General features: G+C 45.7%; 1 protein-coding gene across 3 annotated transcripts in view; it reads right to left on the reverse strand.

The window, feature by feature from the left end:
- The window catches only part of LOC119167773 (uncharacterized), a 933,880-nt gene that overhangs the window by 224,762 nt on the left and 682,676 nt on the right, over positions 1-26,442 (reverse strand). For all 3 annotated transcript variants that reach the window (XM_075891061.1, XM_075891063.1, XM_075891060.1), the window contains exon 4: positions 10,485-10,589. In XM_075891061.1, the coding sequence (XP_075747176.1) occupies positions 10,485-10,589 (105 nt within the window). The remainder of the gene's footprint in view (positions 1-10,484; positions 10,590-26,442) is intronic.

Here is a 26,442-nt window from a genome sequence, read left to right on the forward strand (position 1 = left end):
ATCAAGTATTCCCCCACAGAGCCACCACGCCAGGTCTCCAAACTACTTTTCAAATAGACGCTTACGTTCGCGAAACGTCCATTGTGGTTGCAGTGCTTGCTATATTTAATTTTATAAACACTACATATTTACTCCTATGATACAGCCGTAGCTTCGTGTTAACGCTAATTGCAACTAATTTCGTGTTAACGTTAATTGCAACTAATCGATTATTCGCCATATGCTGAATTTGATTTATGCAGCAGCCTTCAGGGGTATACCATCTTCCCAAGCAGTAGCGCTTCATATCACCTTATCGCTTCTGCTGTTGCAAATATGCATGTTACTCGCAGCATCTCTACGCAACAGTACACACAAAATACACGGCTATTTAACTTATGCCTTTGCGTACATTTGCCCCCACCGCGGTGGTCTAGCGGCTAAGGTACTTGGCTGCTGACACGCAAGGCACGGGATCAAATTCCGGCTGCGGCGGCTGCATTTTCGATGGAGGCGAAAATGCTGCAAACCCGTGTGTTCAGACTTGGGTGCACACCCCGCCGCGGTAGTCTACTGGCTAAGGTACTCGGCTGCTGACCCGTATGCTGCGGGTTTGAATCCCGACTGCAGCGACTGCATTTTCGATGGAGGCGGAAATGCTGTAGGCCCGTGTGCTCAGATTTGGATGCACGTTGAAGAACCCCAGGTGGTTTAAATTTCCGGAGCCGCCCACTACGGCGTCTCCATGATCATATGGTTGTTTGGGGACGTTAAACCCTACTTATCAATCGATCAGATTTGGGTGCGCGTATAAAACCCGGGTGCTCAAAATTTCCGAAGTCCTTTACTTTACGGCGTCTCTTATAAAGATATGGAGGTTTTGGGACGTTAAACCCCACATATAGATCGATCGATCGTGCATTTGCACATATCTTTAGCGCTTCTTCGTACTAGAATCCTTTGCTGGGTATAGCTGCATTGTCTCACAATAAGGGTTGAGCGCTCAGACATAAGAAGAGCACCCATCCCGTCTTCTTGCGCTCTATTTTTATTTTCACTTCGTGACGTTTAGCTAAATAAAAAATTACAACATAGTCACCTTCAATTCACGTGCTTCGCATAACATCTATTCCTAAGGTATGCGGGATCTGTCAATTTTTTTTTAGGTTGCACCAAGGCGGTGGATGAATTGTCGCACCCAATGCTACCACTGAATCTCTCGGGCCTCCATAAAGAATCTGTAAATAAAGTGTAATTGAATGTCTCGAGAACCATGTGTCAGTTGTAGTGAAGTAGCTCCAAACTCACTTCTGGTTTGCTCATCAGTGCTGCGCCCATGGTATTTTCCTGGTTTACATGAATGACATTCCTTAAGCACATACCGTTAAAATATGAGTGTACGCGGAGGGCGGCGTGATATACTCCTTTAACTCTCTTAACGGTAATTTGCTACTGAACCTTATGAATCATTTCACTAGTGCAATGCACGGCAAATGCCAACAAAAGCGTTGTAATGTTTGTTACGATAGCATACAAATAAACTCATTTTAATAAATAAACTGGGCACGGCGAACCGCTGTCGAACTTGGCTCTAAGCATGCCACCCGTTTTGCTTATCCAGGTTCTTCTTGGTTTCGCTGGATTCAACAACGTGCTCTGCAGCTTCGGCAATCCACCGGTATCAACTACGAACGTGACATCTTGGCATGACGCACCGGCGCCTGACTGTCCGCCTATCGGCCACTTCGCTGGAGGTGTGACGTCACCAGGACCACCGGGTATAAAAGAAGAGCTGCATCGCTTCGTCTTCACTGGGCACGGCGAACCGCTGTCAAACTTGGCTCTAAGCATGCCACCCGTTTTGCTCATCCAGGTTCTTCTTGGTTTCGCTGGTTTCAATAACGTGCTCTGCAACTTCGGCAATCCACCGGTATCAACTACGAACGTGACATCTTGGCACGACGCACCGGCGCCTGACTGTCCGCTTATCGGCCACTTCGCTGGAGGTGTGACGTCACCAGGGACACCGGGTATAAAAGAAGAGCTGCATCGCTTCGTCTTCACTGGGCACGGCGAACCGCTGTCGAACTTGGCTCTAAGCATGCCACCCGTTTTGCTTATCCAGGTCGGTCATCATTCTTCTTGTCGAAGTGATGACATGCTACTAGTGGTTCCGCCGTGCCCTCGGCGCTGTCTTTGCATTGCGTACGAGTGTTTTTCTGTATTCAAAATATTGTTGTGTGGCGATGTTGAGAGTAACCCTGGTCCAGATATCCAGAAATCTTTAGATACGATTATAAAATCCCAGGAGTCGATGCAGAACGATATATCCGAAATGAAAGCCTTGCAATGCAAGCTTGATGCTTCGCTTTGCAGTGTAATGGCTAGACTTGAACAGATCGAAAAACATGTGACAGGTTTTCAAACTTCCCTGCAGCCTATAGCACCAACCGAACAACATCTGCAGTCGCTCCATAAGTCGGTTATTTCGCAACAGCAAAAGGTAGTGAATCTCGAAGATAACAGCCGGCGGTCAAATTTGCTTGTTTTTGGTGTACCCGAGGCTAAATCAGAATCTGAAAATGAACTGAAGGAGAAGGTTATCGGCAACATCTTTGATAAACGGCTTGGTGTGAAGGTTGCATCCGTTGGGCGTATCCACAGACTGGAGAACGCATCAAGGAGACCGGTAACAGTGAAAATGATAGCGGTAGAGGCGAGCAAAAAACCCGACCAGTAATCTTGTACTTCCAAGACTTTAATGAGAAGATGGCTGTTTCCAGTAACGTTAAGAAGCTGAAAGGCTCGAAAATTTACATTAAGAATGAACGTCTACTAGGTCAGGCTACTGCACGCAAACGCGAAACTGGTTGGAAATACGTTTGGGTGCAAAATGGCAAAATTTTCACACGGCGCATGGACAACGCTCCAAAAATAAAGATTTCATGCAGTGGGGACGTTGCTAAAATGGTTAACCCATTATGAAAGCTGGAAATTAAGACCAATGTTCCAAGCTTTGAAGGAGCCCTTTGTGGTGCTATAGCGCATCTTATCATGCCGTTCATATGTGTTAAGGAGACACATAGTTGTATATGTTGCGATAGTCTACCCGGAGCAAAGGCCATATGCGCATGCGCTGTTCGCCACACATTTGTTCTCTTTCCGATATTTGTTGCCTGCTTTTTTATTTTTTTTGTCTTGTGTGCTTTAATTTTGGAAGTACTGGTTTGTAGCTGCCGCTTTTGCTATTTTCTGGATTGTTTGCGTTTATGCCTGTATCGCTACATGAGCTGGGAAACAACTTAGCTGCGTTTTTCTGCCCTTGTTGATGAAATCTGTAGGCACAGTGATATTTTTCGTCGTCTGTTTCTCATTTGGAAGTATGTCACTACTTGTCTGCAAACTGACAGCACTTCTATGTTGACCCATAATAATCAGCAATGACTTTATCTTGTATTAGTCCAACGGCACTCAAGTCGGATATTGTGGAAAAGTGTAAATCACCATTAACATTTTTACATATGAACATGCAGTCGTTACGCCAAAAATATGATGACTTTTGCATTTTAATAAACGAGTTCGGGTTTTCCTTTTCGGTTATTATGCTGACTGAGACGTGGTACTCTGATCTTGATACCATGCATTTAGACGGCTACAAAGCCGTTTCTTTGAATAGGAAATTGAAAAGGGGAGGCAGCGTATGCATGTTCACAAAACTGGGATTTACCTATGACCTCCTCGATGACTTTTCTTGGTCCACAACGGACATTAAGATAATTTGTATAAAATGCAACAATTTTGTATTTGCTGTCGTGTATAGGCCACCTGATGGTAACTTGAGCGAATTTTTCACGTTTCTAGAGGCTATTTTTTCGTTTGTAAACATAAACCAATACTCTTTAAATTTAGGAGGTGACCTAAACATAGATATGCTGACAAAAACTCCTAAACATTGCGAATTATCTGCGATTCTCGATTCCCATTTTTTGTTTAATGTAATAACCACCCCCACACGTATCACTGCAACTAGTGAAACTCTTATCGACCTTTTTATTACTAACCTAGCAATTAATGACCTATTCTCTGGTACAATTAATGTGACACTTAGCGACCACTTGCCTATCTATTTAGTAACTGATACGTACAATACGGCAAAAGAATTCACTGTAAATATAATATATCAAGACATCAACGCGGTTACACTGTCACAGTTACGAGATGAACTCGCCAGAACAAGCTGGAACGCAGTTTTTGCGTGCTCTACGGCTGATACCGCATATGACCATTTCATAGAAATTTTTTCTTCGGTATATAAAAAACACTTTCCGTACAAAGATATAACTAAGCCAAAACGCGCACGTAAGCCTTGGGTAACGTTAAGTATATTGAAAATGATACGTACGAAAAACAGACTGTACCAGGTGTTCTTGAAAAATCGTGATTTGAATGCACTGAAAGCGTTTAGGGCCTACAGAAACAGTCTTTCAAAAACTTTAAGGCAAGCCAAACGCGACTATTACCATACTATATTTAACGGTATCGTAGATGTCAAGCAAATGTGGAAAAAACTAAACACAATTATATCTTCAAGTAATAGGACGCCCGGTGTCGACGAAATTACAATTGATAATCATATATTTAAAGGAACAGCATTAGCCAATAAATTCAATGGGTACTTTACTTCTTTGTCAGAAAGTACTTACGACGGAAACGCATTAAGTTACATGCCAACACCTATAGCCCCCTCAATATTTATTGACCCTACGGAGCAAGCTGAGGTAAACAACGTTTTCATGAAACTTAAAAAAAAAGCAAAAGTGAGGACATTGACGGCATAAAAATGCAACCGGTTGTCTTTGTTATTGATTTATTATCACCCTGCCTGACGCATATTTTTAATATTGTTTTAAGCACAGGTATGTTCCCTAAGCGGATGAAAAATGCCAAAGTTGCAGTGCTTTATAAAGGTGGTGACAAAAATGAAATGAGTAATTACCCGCCAATATCGGTATTACCTATATTTTCAAAGGCTCTAGAAAAAATCATTTTCACTAGATTGTATAAATTTTTGGACTCGCACTCTGTGTATACAACAGCACAATATGGGATCAGGTCTTGCGTATCGACGGAGACAGCGCTGTTGCATCAAAAAGAGTTGATACTGGGCAACATTGAAGCAAGAAAGCTAACATTAGGCGTATTCATAGACTTTACGAAGGCGTTCGACAGAATTGGTCACCAAACCTTGTTAGAAAAATTGTTTTATTACGGGATTAGAGGCATCGCGCTCGATTTAATAGAAAGCTACCTTAGTGATCGGTACCAGTGTGTGTCTATAAATAGGCAAACATCTATGCCCAAAAAATCAAACGCGGTGTACCACAGGGTAGCTTATTAGGACCTCTTCTATTTAACCTTTATATCAATGATTTTGTAAATGTGGAACACTCAATAACGTACATTATTTATGCAGATGATACGAGCTTATTCTTTACGGGAACAAATATAGACGATTTGATAAAAGCAGCTAATAAAACGTTAGTCACTTTTTCGAAATGGTCCTGCCAAAATTCGTTGCAGATCAAGAGCTCTAAAACCAAGGCCGTTCTTTTCCGCGCGAAAGGAATAACATGTACGTACACACAAAAACTGATGCTAAATAATTTCAATATCGAACTTTCAGAGACTGTCAAAACTTTGGGCGTCATCTTTCATCCACATATGTTCTGGAATTCTCACACTGAACAATTGTGTATTAAGCTAAGAAAAGCCCTTGGCGTGCTGAGAAGGTGTCAGTCGTTTCTACCGCTCCCCCAGAAACTTCTTATCTTTAATACGCTTTTTTGTTCTCATCTACGCTATTGTCAGTTGGTATGGGCTTCTGGAACTGAAACATCAAAACAAAAGTTGTATACACTTCAAAAAAGCGCTTTGCGGGCTGTTGCAAATATAGGTTACAGAGAACACACATCCCATTTATTTGTCAAGTTTAAAGTTTTAAAATTTTGTGTTGCATATGAACATAACTTGTTGTTGTCTTTGAGGTCTGAAATTCGAAAGAATTGCGCAAACCTGAGAGGCTTAGCACATTTACAGCCGAAAATTTTGTTGCGTCCGATGCGGAGTTCTGAACACTGGCACATCCCCCGACCGCGAACAAATTACGGACTCCAAATGCTAAAGCACACTGTTCCCCATATACTAAATAAGTTCAAGCTCACAGAACAGCGATTGCGTCTCCTTTCAAGTAGTGGTATATTAAACCTGTTTGTATAAGGAGCTATAAACCCAGAAAAATTACACCCAGTACTTGTAAATGCATGAAATTATAAGTGTACCCCTTTCTGTTATAGCGTCTTATTTTGGTTGCCTTTTTTTCCCAAAAATTGTTTGTTTGTAAACACCCAAGTGTGCATCTATTCTGCACTTCATAAACAACCACTAGAATGTTATTTTCTTTTCTTTTTTCTTTTAATCTTACGTGAGCACCGTATGAAGTTTGGTGTGCCATTGTTTCTGTTGCCTTGTACAAATGGGAGGTGGGGCTAGTCAAGCTCCTATAGCGCAGCTTTTTTGCTACTTTCCATGCCACAATTGTTTCTTGTTTGTGTAAATCACGGTGTATCGTTGTGGTGAAATAAATTTCAACTTTGAACTTTCAACTTTCATTATTCCAAAGAAACTATCCGCAAGCGAAAACTTCTCTGGGAATCGGCACGCAAGGATAAGGATGAAGGGCTGGGTCCAAAACTTTATGACGATAAACTTAAAATTAATGACGAAACATATGTTTGGGATGATTTAACAGGTAGACGAATGAAGCTCATTTTGTCCCCCGCGCAGTCGCAGTCGAAGTGACATGATCCCGGCAGTGATTCTTATCGCAACAGGCTCATTGTATTGAATATGAATGCCCAAAGTGTTGTCAATAAATCCCAATCCCTGGAAATTGCATTACTTGCGCACAACCCCGACGTAGCAGTAATAACTGAGACTTGGTTAACCAGCAATATCACTGACGACTGCGTCTTTCCTCTATCGTTTTCGGTCTTCAGACGTGACCGTGGGTCACGAGGGGGGGGGGGGGGCTGTGGCTGTTCTGGTAAAGAAAAATGTAAAAGCTGTGGTTTTAAACCAAATAGAAGACCACGAAAGCCTGCTTCTCAAGATAACATTTTCTAGTTTCACTTTCGTCTTATGTGCGCTGTACAGACCTCCCAGTTCTGATTCTTCTTATTTGCGAAAGCTCCAAGATCATTTGTTTAGTTTCCGCAAAACCAGGCTTATGCTTGTTGGCGATATCAATCTACCAGGTATTGATTGGCCTACTGGATGTGTCGGAGCCGCAGAGCACTCTGATATTCTATCCGACATTATGCTAACTCATAATTTAAACCAGGTTGTTCTTGAGCCCACCAGAATTTGCGGTACAGCTAGGTCCGTACTCGATCTTGTGTTCTTAGATCGCAGTTTTTCTGATTATTCATTTCATGTAAGTGACGGGATTTCTGATCACAAGGTTGTAGTTACCAATGTCTTTCTGGAACCTAAAAAACGTTTGGCGGGAGTTAAGCATACATATGTCAAAGACTACTCCAGTGCGAGGGACGAGTCTGTTTTGGATTACCTTGACATAGCTTACGAAAGCTTTCAAGGTAATGATGTGCGGCATTTGTGGGAAATGTTTAAAGAGCATTGCAAATTTTAATTAAAGTCTTTTATACCTGATAAGAAAGAACGAACCAAAAGGGTCAATCCATGGATTAACCGAGATATTATTCACCTAAAGCGGCGAAGTAAACGTATCAAGAAGACTCGCAGTCCCGATTGTGATGTCTTAAATAGGTTAGTCTCCAAACTTTCGAGCAGCGTAAAATCCGCAAGGAAACGGTATTTTTGCAAAAGTTTGCCCCAGTTCATTTTAAACGATCCAGGAAAGTTCTGGAATCACATCCGTAGTGCACGTAAATCGGTGGATCAATTATTGGTTGATAGCAAGATGGAAACATCTCGTCTCTCCATTGCTAATGCTTTCAATTCCTTTTTTCATTCTGTGTTTTCAAACGATCAAGGGGATGAATTTTATATGGAGGCTCATTCGGAACAGATCGAGCTTGTTTCTTTTGAAGGAGTTTTTGAAATGCTTCTGCGATTAGATCCTAAGTGCACTACTGGCCCGGATGAAATCCCGAACGCCTTTCTGCGTCGCTATGCAGAATCTTTAGCTCGGTTTTTGACAGTCATTTTTCGTGAATCTTTTCGGACGTCCGTGCTGCCCCATGATTGGCTTATGGCTAGGGTAATTCCAGTTTTTAAAAATGGAGACCGTTTCCATGTTGACAATTATCGACCAATTTCCTTAACATGCTGTTGTTGCAAGATGATAGAACATATTGTAGCTAACCATATTCTTAATGTACTGGAAAAAAATAAAACATTGAGTCCCTTCCAACATGGTTTTAGAAAGGGATTTTCTACCGTTACGCAGTTGGTCACCGCCGTTCATAGTTTTAGTTCAATCTTAGATCACTCCGGGCAAATTGATGTTTTGTTTTTAGACTTAAGCAAGGCATTTGACAGGGTTCCTCACGGTAGCCTTCTTTTAAAACTTAAACAAGCAGGAATTCCTTCTACACTTGTAAATTGGGTTAATTCATATTTGAAAGATCGAATGCAATTTGTAGACATCGATGGTACTTGTTCCTCTTCTCTAACAGTGACATCAGGTGTGCCCCAGGGAAGTGTGCTGGGGCCCCTGCTTTTTTTGTTGTATGTTAATGATTTAGTGTCTGTGGTTGGTGATACTGTGAATATTGGAATGTTCGCGGATGATATCATGATTTATACTGAAGTGCAGTCTGCTTCTGATCAACATCGGCTAGATAGGGCTTTATGTGACATATCATCTTGGTGCAAAAATGGGGCATGAAAATTAGCACTACAAAAACAGTTCTTTTACGTATAACCAGGAAACGAAACCCCATAACTTTCCGGTACAAAATTAAAAACACCTTAATCAAGGAGGTTAGTAAGTTTAAATACCTAGGTATCGTACTGAACTCCAGATTAGATTGGAACGACCACGTTCAGCAAGTAACTTCATCAGCGCTAAAACAACTTGGTCTTTTATGGCATAAACTTCGAGGTACACCTAGTAACGTTAAGCTTTTAGCGTATAATTCCATAATTAGGCCTAAACTGGAGTATGCAGCGGTTGTTTGGGACCCGCACACGAACAAAAACATTAACGAATTGGGTAAGGTTCAGAGGAGGGCTGTTCGTTTTATTTACAATAAATATAAAAGAAGTGATTCTCCGTCAGGTATCATGGCACTCAATAAAATCCAACCACTACACATTAGACGCCAAATTGCCCGCTTAGCTTTTATGGAATCCCTAATTAAGTGTAAGACTGGATTATCACCCACTACATTCATTAGTCCGTCCACCACGAGGAAAACACGACACACACATAGCCACAGTTTATCCCCATTCTCTGCCCGAACAAATACCTTTAAGTTTTCCTATTTTCCACGCACGGTAGATGACTGGAATAAATTGCCAGAAAAACTTTTTAGTGGGAATTTCATGACAGCCCTACACGATCATTTTAGAAACTTTTAATTACTGACGTTCGGGTTTTTAGCAATGTTTCTTGAAGTTGTGCATGATTTTCTAGTTTTATTTGTATTGGAAACCCTGCTATGTTTGTGCGAAAAGTCGGTTTCACTGTGGCTTGTTTATTTTGTAGTTCCAAGTGAATTCTGCGTTTTGTTGCTTCATTGTTTTTGTTACATTGCATTGCATTGTATGTGAACATTCTTTTTTCTGCACGTCCTGCTTGGACAATTAAATTGGTCTGCAGTATTGTATAAATAAATAAAATAAAAAATTTCACTGCGCATTTGATTCTATCTCGCATCAAGCGCTATAGGTTCTCGTATTCACAGCAACCTTCCCGAGAATATGAACGTAATGATCGCACCGCAGGAATGACCAACAATGCATTGTCTAAACTGAACTGCGCAAAACTCTCGCTTCGTCATGACTCACATGACAGTGAGGTTTCGTGTCAAAGTATATTGTCACCTTACCTATTCTTGAGTACGCCAATATTGTTCGGGATTCCTTTACTAACGTTAATATTGTATAGCTAATGAAGAAATGAAATAAAAACGAACCAGTAATTTTTTTTACATCGCTACGAGGCCTGGGGTAAGTGGTGAAAGCTGAAGTAAAGCACACTACGGAGAATATTAAAATTGCATAATTGCGTTTTAAGTGAGATGATTTATGCATTTTAGTGCGCTGGATTGTATGTGTACATGCATGTGGACACACTCAAAGTTAACAAGTTTTGTGTAGGGGGTGGTCTTTTGACCCACCCATACGTCTCTGACTACGGATACAGGAGGACAGAACAAAATCAACACCTTTACATTGAAATGTTAGTGTTACTTGTATACACAGGCACTTCACAGTCCAGCAAGAAAGACATGTTTGACCTGATCCTTGATGGCGATGATGGCCCGCAGACACCACAGGATGATCAGAATGATGCAGCTCGCCGACACCCAGACTATCCAAGGAATAAGGTAGTAGCGACGATTCTGCAAAGAACACTGTGATTGTTTATGCGAACACACGCATCATCGATTAGCTTAAACACCCAAAGCGCCATCTAATTGGTACGGGCCATTGTATATGGTGTACTTTGGAGAAAACGTATATTAGCTGTACTCTCGGAGAAAACGTAAAAGAACATGATTTAAAAATGGTTTATTCTAGGAGCGTTGCTTGGAAATAGGAAAGCACCGTAACACTGTCAATTCGAATGATTATGCGGAATCCCACAAGGTGGTGGAGCGGTTCAGAGAGAAAAAAAAATTGCCTCGAATTTACACGTTACACTGTAAATGTCGTAAAGACGACAGTCTTGCGTCTGAAGAGAGTGCACAAAATGTTTACTTCATGTTCTCTGAAGGTGCTGCGTTAGAGTGCCTCGAGCGTGTAGCGTAGGCGAACAAGTGCATCTAGGCATCCAATACGGCCACTCCCATCCAAATCACCCAGTGGAATTGTCGGGGCTTTAAGGCTCACACTAAGCGGGCCAACCTCCGCCTTTTCCTCGCAGAATTTCAAAACCTTCCTGCTCTGGTAGCCTTCCAGGAGTCAGGGAGTGCTGCCACACTCAAAACTATACTACGTTTCAGCAGGACCCTTTATCCTGTATCTGCGTGCACAAAAATTATACGGCCAACCTAGTTGATCTCGACCTTAAGCCAGCTTTCTCGTACGTGATGGTGACACTCCTTCCGCTGCGTAAACAGGACCCGCCACTGCTCGTGCTAAATATTTATTGCTCACCGAAACTAAGCAACATTACATTCGCAGACCTTTTTAGCAGCGCCTTAAAGGCTGCAGGCAGGGACCCTCTGGTGATCGCGGGTGATTTTAATGCCCCCAGCACATTTTGCGGGAATGCACGTGAAGAGAAACGTGGACGTAAGTTGGCGGAACTTATGTCCACGCTGGGCCTAACTTTTCACACCGACCCTGCTTACCCAACTTGCGTGGGTAACTCCGTGACCCGGGACGCATGTCCGGACCTTACCCTCACAAAAAACATCCAGTATGCGAATTAGGTCAACACTGAGGAGACCCTCAGCAGGGACCACTGCATACTCAACACCACCATTCGCACCTATCCTTTGGCAAGACCCTACGAAAAGGCAAAACTACCCGATTACACGAAGTTTCGGCAAATATACGCCAATTCGACACCCATTGAGGAGCAAGGATACCTTGCTTCGTCCCAGCAACTGGTTTCCTCATTACGCTCCACAGAAACACAAATTAAACTCTCCGAGGCGACTCCGGCGGTACATAACCACCTACTTCACCTCTGGGAGGCCCAGCGCAGCCTCGTCCGCCGATGGCGACGGCAAAACACCACCGAAAGCTCAAAATTCGCATCGCTGAGCTCACCCAGCGAGCAGCAGAGTACGCGGCCCAGCTCGCTGACTCTAGCTGGGTGGACCGTTGCAACACGGCTGCTCGACAAATGTCCAGCCGGAGTACTTGGCGCCTCTTCCGCGCCTTGATTGATCCGACCCAAACTCGAACCGAGACACAAAAGCATCTGCAACGAGGATTTCACAGCTTCGACGGAGACACAGCCAAATTGGCATGTAAACTCTGAGACCAATATCTATGCACATAGGAGAACTCCCGAGGGCCAGCGTACTCGTATGCAGGTACCGAGAACGCGGAGCTGGATCAACTGTTCCAGTTACACAACCTGAAGGCAGCCCTAGCAAAAATGAGGTAAGGAACGGCGCCAGGAAGGGATAAAATTACCATGAAATCAATTGCCAATCTTCCTGGCTCGGCCTACACCATGCTTCTTGCCTACATCAATTCCATTTGGATCGGGAAAACAAGCCTACCAATTGACTGGAAGACCACCCTGGTCACCTTCATACCCAAAGCGGGCAAAGCCATTAACACGGACAACCTCCGCCCCATCTCCGTTACTTCTTGTGTGGGAAAATTAATGGAGACGGTGGTATGCGACAGGTTGTCCGCGTTCCTGGAGACCAAAAATGCATTTGCAGACACCATCTTCGGGTTCCGCCCCCACCGGTCCGACAGGATGTCTTGCTTCAGCTCGACCATGAGATCTTCAATCCAGTCGAATATCCCCTGAATGACAAAGTTGTGCTCGCTTTAGATCTGAAAGGGGCCTTTGATAACGTCACCCACGAAATTATTCTAACACATCTCTCACAGGTTCATTGTGGCCCAAACACTTTCAACTATATTAAACAATTCCTCACTGACCGACAATCATACATTCGGATTCAGGGCATTGAACACGACCTTACCAATTAGGCACGAGAGGGACTTTGCAGAGAGTGGTCCTCTCGCCCCTCCTATTCAATGTGGCAATGATGAGACTCCCCGCTCAGCTGGCGAAAGTCGAAGGCATACTGCATGCGCTGTATGCCGACGACATCACCATATGGGCGTCACACGGCTCGGCAGGAGACATGGAGGCAAGCCTGCAGCAAGTGGCGGACATCGTGGATGACTATGCCCGTCGCTACGGCCTTCAGTGCTCCCCGTCCAAATCGGAATTCGTGCATATACGTCCATCACCAAAGTGCACCACAAAACTCGACCTCTCCCTTCACAGCGTACCCATACCCGAACACGATGAGATGAGAGTACTAGGGCTTTTTATACACAAAAATCGCTGAGCAGACACAACATTGGCCAAATTGCGTAAGGTGGGGGACCAGATGGGCCGGATGGTCCGCCGGGTTTCCAACAAGCGCGGGGGGTTACGATGCAAAGATGCCTTGCGGCTGGCGTATGCATTCGTAACCAGCCGAGTCCTGTACTCGGCTCCATACGTCCACCTAGGCAAATCCGAAGAGAATGCACTCGAAGTCATTCTCCACAAAATCTACAAGCGCGCCCTCGACTTTCCCGTCAGAACATCTAACCAGCGCCTTTGGGCTTGGGAATGCATGGGGAACACCTGCAAGGAGCTGAGAGAGGCGCACTTGACAAACCAATATACTAGACTCTCTAAAACACCGTTGGGTCGCCTCCTCTTTGCCCGGCTACACATCAATTATTCAATACACACGGAATAGCGCGTACGGATTCCAGAAGTTTGGCGATAGTCCTTGCACGTGTGCCCTCTTCCGGCTGACATGACCCGAGACAACTACAGTGGCTGACGCCTCGCGTGGGCGGAAGCCTTGGCTCGACACTACGGCCACAAATTCGGAGTATTCTACGTCGAGGCCTCCGGCCCGCACCACGGTGGTTGGTACACGGCTGCGGTCGTCCACCAAAACACTGTTGTAAACGGACTCACATTCTGTGCACATAACATTACGCACGCGGAGGAGATCGCGATCGCACTAGCCGCCGCAGATCAGGTCTCGAGGGTCATCATCACCGACTCAAGGGGTGCCTGTCGCAATATTGAACAGAGATACATTCCACACCTTGCTTATAAATTTTTGTAAAACAGCAGCTACCGAGGTGCCCCCGCGCACCGAACGATCATATGGGCTCCGGCTCACACGGGCCTCGATGGTAATGAGACGGCCGATGCCGCCGCCCGCCCGCTCACTCTCCGGGCACCATTCTCATCCCCTACCGATCCGGAACTCGAACCCAATCCCGCCTACGCCTTTAAGGAGTTCACACAATTTTATTAATCCGGCCATAACGTCCATCTGAAACCCTGTAAGGGCCTCACGAAGGCGGAGGAGCGAATCCGCCTTCGCCTTTATACCAAAGCTCTATTGTGCCCGGCAAACATAAAACACTTTGACCCCGCTGGTACGGAGAAGTGCCCGCATTGTGAGGAAAATTCCTCTGACATTTTACACATGGTGTGGGCATGCCGAAAAATCCCAAACCTTACCCCACTACCCAACCCTTCCCGGGAGGAGTGGGAGGCAGCCCTGCTCGGCTGCTCTGACCTGACGGCCCAACGGGCCTTGGTCGAGCGTGCCCGGGCCGCGGCCAACGCCAATGGGCTCCCGTAAGAGGGAGCCCACCAAGTGTTTGTACAGGGCGGCCCCTTAAGGACCGTTCCCACGCTCCCGGTAAATAACATCTGTAAATAAATGTTTTTCAGCAGCAGCAGCATCTAGGCACGTTAGACACGAGTGCCGTCTGGCAGTTATCTTCAAAAACAAAGGCGTGCGCGAACGCAGAGAAAGCTGCGCGTCAGTCCCGGAGATGATAAGGTGTAGAATGCAAAGCGACAGGCAGGTGCCACCCCCGTGTCGTCGTAGCAAAGCGTCCAAATAACCTTCTTGAGAATCGCGTTACACTGTCAGAGCCGCGCGTTAAACGCTACACTCCTTAGAGTTACTCGTGTGTGCCTCTTCTTTTATAAAGGCAGACAAACAAAACATAGACGTGTTCTTAGGACGCCTCAGAAATGCGCAATATTTGCTTTTTTATTTGACAATTGCACAAGTGTAAACGCTAAACCTTGAGCAATATTGGAGGGTGCTGCGAATGAGGTTGGCCGTTTGGTGCCGTTTGAGGTATCGTTAGGGCAGACAAACACACAAATGGACAGACAGACCAAAATTTTTCCGTTGAAGGTCCCCACGAAAGACTATCGTCTTAAAAAACCCCTTTATCAAGTTTTCTGCCACGTTGCGAGATTCTACAGAACTCATTTGCATTTGTTGTGTTCCTGTGTTTCGAGTTATCAACGTATTTGCCATCGCGCTGCCAGTTGCTAGCTCCCTGTGTCTAGCTCCACTGGTACAGTGACCACCCGCAAAAGCGTTGGTCCCTGGTTTTAAGCGCCCGGCCAAGACCAAATCTTTGGGCAGCCAGGTACGGATGAGTGATTGTCTGTTTTAATTTCTTAACAAGAACACTGAATCACTGAGAAGCCCGAATAGCCGCCATCAGGTAGCTTGAAGCCTCCTCACAAAGATAAATAGCACACGCTGTGACACTCTATTTTAACCATAAGAAATGACATAAAATGAATTGGCAATCAAGATAGGCCAGAAGACAAGAACGTTTTCCCTTGCAAGAAGTTTTCGAAGATACAAAACACTCTTATTTCGAGAATTTTAACTCACGCAGGCATTCTTAATTGCTAAGGTGTATACCGCAAAAGAGTAGAAAATTGGATGCGTCACTATATTTGCATGAAATGAAATATCAGGCAAAACGCAGTAGAAGGAACGTAGACGAAATTAAATTTATTAACAGAACATACATCTTAAACATGAAAAAAAGAACAAAAGAACATTATGAATTACGTTACGAAGCAGAAGCTGGTCAAAGGTACAACTAGAAAATGCCACTTCCTGTCAAGATAGGGTGCACGTGCTCACGGTTGGCCAATGTGAAAGTTCAAAAGAGGAGGGCGTGCCTGCGTTTTGGCGTCTGAGCCCTCTGCCTGTGAAGGTAAGCATCAATAATATTGGAGCACTTTTAATTTATTTATTTACAATATGTCTAGAAGACAGTGTGGCACCGCTTCTGTTTTTAAGCGTGTGCTTGTTTTTGCAAGCGACAAGCGTAATCATTTAGCTTTAACAGACACCAAACAATTTGTGTTTTCGCAGCGAAAGTTTCGAATAGAGGATCTAATATACCTGTACATATACAAAAAGTAGCCACACCGCTGTGGTCAAGTGGCTAAGGTACTCGGCAGCTGGACCGCAGGTCACGGGATCGAATCCCAGCAGTGGCGGCTGCATTTTTGATGGAGACGAAAATGCTTACGGCCCGTGTGCTCAGATTAAGGTGCACGTTAAAGAACCTTAGGTGGTTGAAATTTCCGTAGTACGGCGTCGCTCAAAATCACATGGTGGTTTTGGGACGCTAAATCCCACATATCAAATGTGGAAAGTAGTAGTGCGTAGAAGAATGTGTTTGTCGAGGGCGCATGAAGAGGGCGCCAAGTGTACGGCGTCACGGGACCACAAGAGTCGGAGGGCCGGTGGCCAGCGACCACATGAAGTAACAAAATGTAGCTGCGCGAGCCAGCGTGCCCACAATTCATTCATTAAACAGTTGTCGATCTACTCCACCATGCAATCTGTTTACGGACACGACAATGTTAGTGCAAAACAGGCTCTGTAAAGACGCCGGCTGTGCATTCACCTGGCGACCGCCATTTTCGCCTTGGCGCCTGTGAAGTCACGTACAGGAATGAGCAGTGCCGTCGTCTTCTATCGCAGTTTTAGACGTTTCAAAATGTTGAACTTCTCTGCCAATACAAAAGAAAAAACTGGCCCCGGATCTGCATATTATATTGCAAATGCCCCCGAGAGACGATAGTCTAGCGTCTAGAGGGAGTGAACAAAAAATTATTTGATGTTCTGCGCAAGAAAATTGGTGAAAGGTAACCTGGAGGCGCTGCTTTAGAGTGCCTCGAGCGTGTAGCGGAGGCGAACGAGCGCATCGAAGCACGTTAGACGCCAGCGCCATATGCCAGTTACCTTCGAAAACGAAGGAAGGCATGCGCGCCTGCGGAGAAAGATGCGTGCCACTCCTTGAAGCGATAAGGTATACAACGCAAAGCGACAGGTAGGCGCCACCACCATGTCGTTCCAGCGAAGCTGGGTAACACTTGCCTTTTTCAGCACCGCGTAGCACTGTCAGCGCAGCGTGTTTAGCGCTATGGTCCTTAGAAATACTTGTGTGCGCCTTCTTCAGTATAAATGCACACATACAAAACATCGACGTGTTGTTATGGTACCTATGATACGCGCAATAATTGCTTTTTAATTGACAATCGCACAAGTATGAACGCTGAACCTTAAGCAATACTAGTGGGCGCTACAGATGGGGTCGGCTTTCAAAGTCGTGCAAGCAGACAAATGTACAGACAGAGAGACAGACAGACAGACAGACAGACAGACACAAAGTCATTCGGTCGGTCGGTCGGTCCGTCCGTCAGTGAGTCAGACAGACATACATACATACATACATACATACATACATACATACATACATACATACATACATACATACATACATACATACATACATACATACATACATACATACAGACAGACAGCCAGACAGACAGACAGACAGACAGACAGACAGACAGACAGACAGACAGACAGACAGACCAAAATGTTTCTGTCGAAGGTCCCAGGAAAAACTATCGTGTATAATAAAGTGTCTCAATTGGTGCAGAGCTGACACCGGAATAGTATTGTTCGCCGGAATGCTCGCACAGCCAGCTAATGCTCGTCGTGGCTCCCGAGTGTGCTGCCCGACTATCGAGCCGCTCACATATTTGTAAAAATATTCAATAGTAAGTTAATTGATTGATTGATTTGGGGGGTTTAACGTCCCAAAACCACTATTTCATTATGAAAGACGCTGTAGTGGAGGGCTCCGGAAATTTTGACCACCTGGGGTTCTTTAACGTGCACTCAAATCTGAGTATACGGGCCTACAACATTTTCACCTCCATCGGAAATGCAGCCGCCACAGCCGGGACTTGATCCCGCTACCTGCGGGTCAGCAGCCGAGTACCTTAGCCACTAGACCACCGTGGCGGGGCCAATAGTAAGTTAAGTACTTTACAACTGAGTTAAATTTTCGCTACCCTACTTGTGAATGCTCAAAGGTCAACCCACAGGACGAAAATAATGATTGAATGTCATGGACGCCTTAAGGTGGTGAAAAAATCAAGAAAAAAGTACTTTTCTTCAATAAAAGTGTAAGAGTAATGTGGTGTCACGCGTTCAATCTTCCAAATTCATAGTAATAATCTTGAAGTTTCGCGTACTGCGTCGCAGAGCACCACAGGACACCAATATTTTGTAACTATTCTTACAAGCTCTCTCCCAATAAAGCCTTCCATGTTATCAGCCTTGCGAGACGTCCTTATCCGCGCTCTTGTATTGTCCTTAGAATATTGGCCCAAATATAACTCCGCCGCTTGGTGTATGTGGCGGTGACACAAGAAAGTCACAGTTTCGCCAAAAGGTTGAAACAAATATTGCGATAGCGACATTTGGAATGTTTCACGAAGCAAGGCTAGCACTTTTCGAAGCATTAATATTTGTGGTAAACATGCGCTTGCTAAATAACGAAGCTTCCCGTGGCGTGGCCACACTAGATGACTACAACAAGGCTCATGCGTAGTGACAATGTTGAGAAACTCTTCCCGTGGTCAGCACATGCTGGTCATGTGTCACCGCTGGTGGCAGTCTGTTATGTGTAGAGTGCATCTATATGCGTTGAAGCCCTCCCTAGGGAATGCTCGGAACGATAGTAATGCAAGACCCGCATGGCAGAGTAAATTACGTATTTATAGACAAGTATGAATTAAAGGCAGAAAAAGTATAGAATCACTGGCAAATAAGTATGACATGAAGTGAGGCTGGCAGTCAACTCATTTATATTCGTTCTCACGCCACTCAACAAAACGCTTGTGTAAGAAAACACGGCTGCACCAGGTACCCCCCCCCCCATCCTCCCCCCGTGCTCACCCACGATATAAGCGCGCGCTCAGGCGACCCCGGTCGGAAAGGCGTAATGTTCGCTCCGCAGCGCAGACAGAGGATGCTAGCGCATCCTTGCCTGTATATATATATATATATATATATATATATATATATATATATATATATATATATATAATAACTTCGAGAATAGTGCAGTATAGGAAATAAAAACAATAAAATATTTATTTAATCCTAACAGTTTCGGCTGGTGGACCAGCCTTCTTCGGAGGATGTAAGTGAAATGATACAAGTTACGTAGCAGAGGGTCACCCTCACAGTTTAAAGACCCTCCAAAAAAAAGAGACAAACAGGCGAACAAGGTAGCAACAGACAACAAGAAGCAGACGAAGGAGAGGAACTAGAAAGGAGCGACGGAGAGCCGCCGGAAACGAGCGGGTAATTCTGGCATTATTACTGGGTATAGGTAAGACGCGCCGCCAGCGGAGGCGACCAAGAAAAACGGAAAAATGTGGAACATGTTGCCCCTTACTCGCATCCCACACATGGATCGAGTTTAAGTTCACGTGGTTCGGCGGCTGGCCCGTGGCATCGGGCCACACACACACACACACACACACACACACACACACACACACACACACACACACACACACACACACACACACACACACACACACATACACACACACAAGAAGCATACGACCCGCTCCAGCTTTCGGAATATAATGGCCACATTGGAAAGCTATTGTGCCCTCTCCCCCTCCCTCCACCTGCCCTCTCTTGCAGAAAAATGTACAACCAGTCATACTGAAAATAAATGAATGGGTATTCTTGTAAAGGATGAACAAACAAAAAAACGTAAACAAAAAATATATAAAAATAAATAATACTAAAAAAGTACTCAGAAATTAAAATAAAGTCTAATAATACTAACACACGCCGTTTGGTTGGGACCTTATTTTATTTTTTGAATACTTTTTAGTATTATTTATTTTTATATATTTTTTGTTTACGTTTTTTTTGTTTGTTCATCCTTTACAAGAATACCCATTCATTTATTTTCAGTATGACTGGTTGTACATTTTTCTGCAAGAGAGGGCAGGTGAAGGGAGGGGGAGAGGGCACATTAGCTTTCCAACGTGGCCATTATATTCCGAAAGCTGGAGCGGGTCGTATGCTTTTTGTGTGTGTGTGTGTGTGTGTGTGTGTGTGTGTGTGGCCCGATGCCACGGGCCAGCCGCTGAACCACGTGAACTTAAACTCGATCCATGTGTGGGATGCGAGTAAGCGGCAACATGTTCCACATTTTTCCGTTTTTCTTGGTCGCCTCCACTGGCGGCGCGTCTTACCTATACCCAGTAACAATGCCAGAATTACCCGCTCGTTTCCGGCGGCTCTCCGTCGCTCCTTTCTAGTTCCTCTCTTTCTTCTGCTTCTTGTTGTCTGTTGCTACCTCGTTCGCCCGTTTGTCTTTTTTTTTTGGAGGGTCTTTAAACTGTGAGGGTGACCCTCTGCTACGCGAACTTGTATCATTTCACTTACATCCTCCGAAGAAGGCTGGTCCACCAGCCGAAACTGTTAGGTATAAATATATATTTTATTGTTTTGTTTCCTATACTGCACTATTCTCGAAGTTAATAACTTTTTTACGGTAGCCGGAAGAAACTCTGATCATCTATTTCATCTATATATATATATATATATATATATATATATATATATATATATATGTATACATATATATTATAATGAGACCACGTCCGGTACGGCAGCAACCAGGTTATCTTTTTAATCCAGACGCACGAGCCAGAGAGACAGCCCGCTTGACATTCGATGATGATCACTACAATGGTTTGGTCATACAGATGAAGATGAAGTACATAGTCAGCGCTCATACTATTTTCCCCCCTTCGCGAAAGAGGGCAGCAAGTTAGAAAGGGTTGGGACGCCGAATATATCGTTTGAGTCGAGAGACGTGGGCGATCTCGGTGTTTCGGCGACGGTGATCAGGAGCCGCGTTGACAAAAGCAACGCGACAGTTGACTTCAGATGTTCGTTCCAGGACGGTGTATGGACCGAGATATCGGTGAAGGAATTTTTCGCAGAGCCCAGGTACACGAACAGGTGTCCACAAAAGACTTCATCGCCTGGGCGGAACACAACAACTCGACGCTTCACATCAATGTCGATTTTTCTCTTTTCCTGAATGGTAGCAGTGTTGACGCGGGCAATTTCACGGCAGCGGGCGACGCGAGCGGCGAACTCTTCCGGGAGAGATGAAGATGGATTGGAAGAAGTGGACAAAAAGGTGGTGTCCAGAACAAAAGTCGGTACACGGCCATACACGAGAAAAAAAGGGCTGAAATTCGTCGTACGCTGTAAGGCAGTGCTATATGCGAATATGACAAAAGGAAGTATTGTGTCCCAGTTATTGTGATCCGGTTGCACGTACATAGAAATCATGTCGGACAAAGTTCGGTGAAAACGCTCAGTCAGACCATTAGTTTCTGGGTGATACGCTGATGTGGTCTTGTGGATGGTGTTAGAGGCCTCTAAGACTTCAGCAAGGACATGTGAAAGAAATGTCTTGCCACAGTCACTAAGGAGCACACGCGAGTTGCCATGTCATAAAATAATGGCGCGAAGGAAAAAATCGGCTACTTCAGAGGTAGCACCAGATGAAAGACCTGCTATCTCCGCGTAGCGAGTAAGGTGGTCTACGGCAGTAACAATCCAACGGTGACCGGCTGGCGTAAGTGGAAGAGGTCCGTATAAGGCTATGCCCACAAATTGAAAGGGAGTGGACGAGCACGGCAGTGGTTGCAATGGCCCCGCGGGAAGAGACGTGGTACGTTTTCGGTGCTGGCATGACGCGCAGGAAGCGACGTATTTGGCGACAGAACTGGAGAGGCCAGGCCAAAAGCAGCGAGTCTTGAGGCGGTCGTAGGTCTTGTGGAACCCTAAGTGGCCAGCTGTCGCATCGTCATGAAATGCTTGTAGAACTTCCAGACGAAGTGAGCGAGGAATGACGGGAACCCATTGGTTACAGAGAGGATGGTAAATTTGCCGACATAACGTTCCCTCTTGAAGCTTGAAACGGGCAAGTTGTCGTCTTAGGCGGCTGTTTGGAGCACGCGATAAGCCAGTGAGCCGATCGATGATTGTGCGGCAGTAGATATCGGCATGTTGGAGCAAGGCGAGATCTGTGAACGAAAGAAGGTCCGCCGAGGCAACTAACTGTTTCGAAGCAGCAGCCGTCTGTTTGGTCACTTTGGCGGGCGGTGACGAACAGATGGAAGGTGGCACTTCGGCGCTTTGCGAGAGCGGGCAACGGGACGAAGCGTTGGCATCTTGGTGCTCTCAGCCCGACCTATATGTGACGCTGTAGTCATACTATTGCAATCGTAGTACCCAACGGCGAAGGCGTCCCGAAAAATTTTTAAGAGACAATAACCAACACAGAGCATGATGGTCAGTCACAATTGTGAAATGCCGACCATATAAGTCAGGACGAAACTTTTGTATGGACCACACGATGGCGAGACATTCTTGCTCAGTGATGCTGTAGTTTCGCTCAGCAGGTGACCGAGTACGGCTCACGTAGGCCACGACTTGTTCTTCGGAAGCATGGTTCCGCTGAAGAAGGACAGCACCGATGCCAAGTCCACTTGCGTCAGTGTGTAGCACAGTATGTGCTGCAGGGCCGAAATGGCGAAGCACTGGCCGTGATGTGAGGCATCGCTTGAGGGTGTGAAAAGCGGCTTCTCAGTCATCCGACCAGACAAAGGGTGTGCTCGTGGTCATAACTTTGTGCAGAGGAGCCGCAATAGTAGCGAAATCACGTACAAAGCGGCGGAAATACGACGCTAAGCCAAGGAAGCTGCGGAGGTCTTTCTGTGTGGTTGGTGTAGGAGAGTGCAGTACCGCGGCAACCTTGTTGGGATTGGGCTCAACGCCATTTTTACTGACGACGTGACCTAATACCTTGATGCTGTGACTGGCGAACCGACACTTCTTAGTGTTGAGCTGGAGACCGGCCTTAGCTAAACACGTGAGAACTTCGTCTAGCCGTTCCAGGCGCTGTGAGAAGCTGGACAAGAAGATGACAATGCCGTCCAGGTAGCAAAGGCTGGTCTTCCATTTTAATCCCTGTAGTACCGCGTCTATCATCCGTTCGAATGTGGCTGGGGCATTGCACAGGACGAAAGGCATCACATTGAATTCATAGAGCCCATCTGGCGTAGCAAACGCAGTCTTCTCTTTATCAGACTCGTGCATTGGAATCTGCCAATAACCGGAGCGCAACTCGAGACTTGAAAAGTACTCGGCACCTTGTAAAGTATCAAGAGCGTCGTCAAAGCGAGGCATTGGGTAGACGTCCTTACAAGTGATTTTGTTGAGTGATCTGTAATCAATGCAAAACCGTACCGAGCCATCCTTTTTTTCACTAGTACGACAGGAGAAGACCATGCACTTGTCGAAAGCCTGATGACGTTGCGCGCGAGCATGTTGTTGACTTGTTCTTCTATAAGCTTGCGTCCAGAAGCCGACACACGGTAAGGGTGGCGGCGAATCACACGGGATCCGTCGGTGTCAATACGATGGGCGGTCACTGTTATTTGACCCAGACCTTCGGAACAAACATCAAAGCAAGTTTCATTCTTCATTAATAACGCTAGTAAGGCATCAGTTAGCGTTGGGTTGAGATGTTCACACAAAGTGGCCTTGAGAGCAGGATATGCATCTTCTGCTGGCATACACTTTGAGAATGACGAAGCAGACGAACCAGTGACGACAAAAAGCGGTGCTTCTTCGGTAATGCTGGCAACAGTGGTCCCCTCTGGCAAAAAAAGTGGTTCTGGCGTCGTGATGCAGGCCGTGATGCTTGCATAACCACGGGAGAACCGCACTAAATAAGGTGCGATGGTGATCCCTCGAAAAATGGAGCACTGGCAAGGAACAACCACAGCGTCACCATCTAGAATGTCTCGTGACTTGATCGTAAGGACACGTTCTTGTGCGGGAGGCAGGAGGAAATCCGCAGCTGTCACAAGGTTGAGCATGAAAGGTCGGCAGCAGAAGAAAGCTCAGTGTCCGTAATACGAATGAGGGGCCGACCACACGAAATTACAGCAGACGCCGCTGACAAGAAGTCCCACCCTAAGATTATCTGATGAGCGCACGAAGACAGCACAGCCAATTGTATGTGATGACCGATTCCATCGATGAGAACACGAGCAGGGCAAAACCCGGTCGGGCGAATTGCACTGTCATTAGCACCGCGTAACATGGGACCGGCATAAGGAGTTTGCACTTTACGCAGGCGAAAACACAATTCACGATCAATTGCCGAAATTGCGGCTCCAGTGTCTATAAGGGCGTCAACAAAAACACCTTCCACACAAACAGGCAGTAAATTAGCTGGACGAGACGGAGGAGTTGTAACGTTCCTACAACAAGCAGTTTCCCCTCAAAAACTGCACCTTCTAGTTTTCCGAGTCCAGAGAGATCGGAGCGGGACGCAGGGGTGATGACGTACGCCGAAACGGTGACGGAGAACGGCGGTGAGATTAACGAGAAGGATGAGGCCCAGTATGAGACCGTAGAGGGGAGGGCGACTGACGGGAGGTGGATGGAAACGGTGCGGGATCGTATTCATCGGGTCTCGGGGCAAAGTTTCTCTCGTAAGCTGAGTAACCACGTCGTTCATCCTGCTGACGGTGGCGGCAGAAACGGGATATATGACCTCTTATGCCACAGTAGAAGCAGATGGGGCGCAGAGGACGCCATGTAGAATAGTTGCGTGGCCTTGGCGCTTGCGTTGTCATCGCAGCCACATGGTCGCATTCGACGTCCGCAGGCACGGTTGGAACTGGTGCAGGGGCCCGCGATGCAACTTCTGCGTACGAAGGCACTGGAAAGCGCACAGGAGACGGGGCATGTGCAGCGCTTGTCATTGATGCCAGTTCGTCCTTGATTATCTCTCGCAGGTTGGGAGGATGTGTGTGGACAGACGCAACGGTAGGGTTGCCTGGAATAAGGCCGTGAAGTTCTTCTCTCAATATTGTGCGAATAAGGGCCCGCAATTCATGCTCTTTAGTAAAGCGAGCGTCGCAGGAGGCGTGTGGAAGGCGCATGGAATGAAGCGCGTCCAGGCGTTGGCATGTAGTGATGACGTCCCGGACGGCAGTTGGACTCTGGATCACGAGAGCATTGAAGGCCACAGAGTTGATACCTTTCAGTAGATGTCGGATGCGATCGGCCTCCGTAATGTCATTTTGTGCTCGGCGACAGAGAGCCAGAATATCTTCAATGTAGGACGTATACGATTCGTCATCCCCCTGGATGCGGGTTGTGAGCTTCTGTTTTGATACTGCAGAGCATCCTGCAGACGTGCCAAATACCTGACGGAAATGCCCCGTGAAGGCCGACCAATTGGAGAAGTCGCTCTCGTGGTTGTAATACCAGGTTTTAGCGACGCCATCGAGGTAAAAAGGAACGTAGTGCAATTTTTGCGCCTCGTCCCAGTAATTACAAACGCTGGTTCAATCATAACTGTCCAGCCATTCTTCGACGTCTTCGTTGCGAAGGCCGGAAAATAACGGAGAGTCTCGATGAGAGGTACTCACGGTGTAGTGAAGCCTAAGTGGCTGAGAAGGAGCTGTTGCAGCAGCGGACGCGTTAGGTTCTGCCATCGCTGTTGCTTGAGGGCACAACCATCGACCAGACCGGAGCTCCAGGGGTGACGGGTAGAGCAGGAGGACGTGGGAACCAAAGCATGCTCCACCACTTATGAGACCACGTCCGGTAGGGCAGCAACCAGGTTGTCTATTTAATCCAGACGCACGAGCCAGAGAGACCGCCCGCGTGACATACGATGATGATCACTACAATGGTTTGGTCACACAGACGAAGATGAAGTACATAGTCAGCGCTAACAATATATATATATATATATACATATATATATATAAATATATATATATATATATAAAAGGAAAAATCGAGAACGACGCACATTGGTTGTCCACGGTATATTCTGACTGACGTTTCGGCTGGTGGACCAGCCTTTGTCAAAGTAACATGTACATGTCAACGCTCTTGCTTATAAATACAATTTACATGGGATAATAAAGATCGGCGACGTATATCAGCGATTAGACAATTCGTAGCGTGAAGTGTTCATGAAGGTACACTCAGATATCATGCAAAAACATAAATAAATATATATATATGTAAAAGTGTACAACACCAAAGACCCCGCCGCCGTGGTCTAGTGGCTACACAATAAACGAAACTGACCTGAAATAACCTCGAAAACTGGGTAAACCATTTGTCCTCTAGCGCACTACCTTTCCTGGTTTTTTTACCACCTACTACGGAAGTAAAAATTTACTCTCGTGCTGACTTTTTTAACGTAGGGAGAGTAGTAATTAGTTACCCCAGTGAGTTTTTCAGCGAGTAT

The sequence above is a fragment of the Rhipicephalus microplus genome, chromosome 3, assembly GCF_043290135.1.
Source record: "Rhipicephalus microplus isolate Deutch F79 chromosome 3, USDA_Rmic, whole genome shotgun sequence".
Classification (NCBI taxonomy): Eukaryota; Metazoa; Arthropoda; class Arachnida; order Ixodida; family Ixodidae; genus Rhipicephalus; species Rhipicephalus microplus.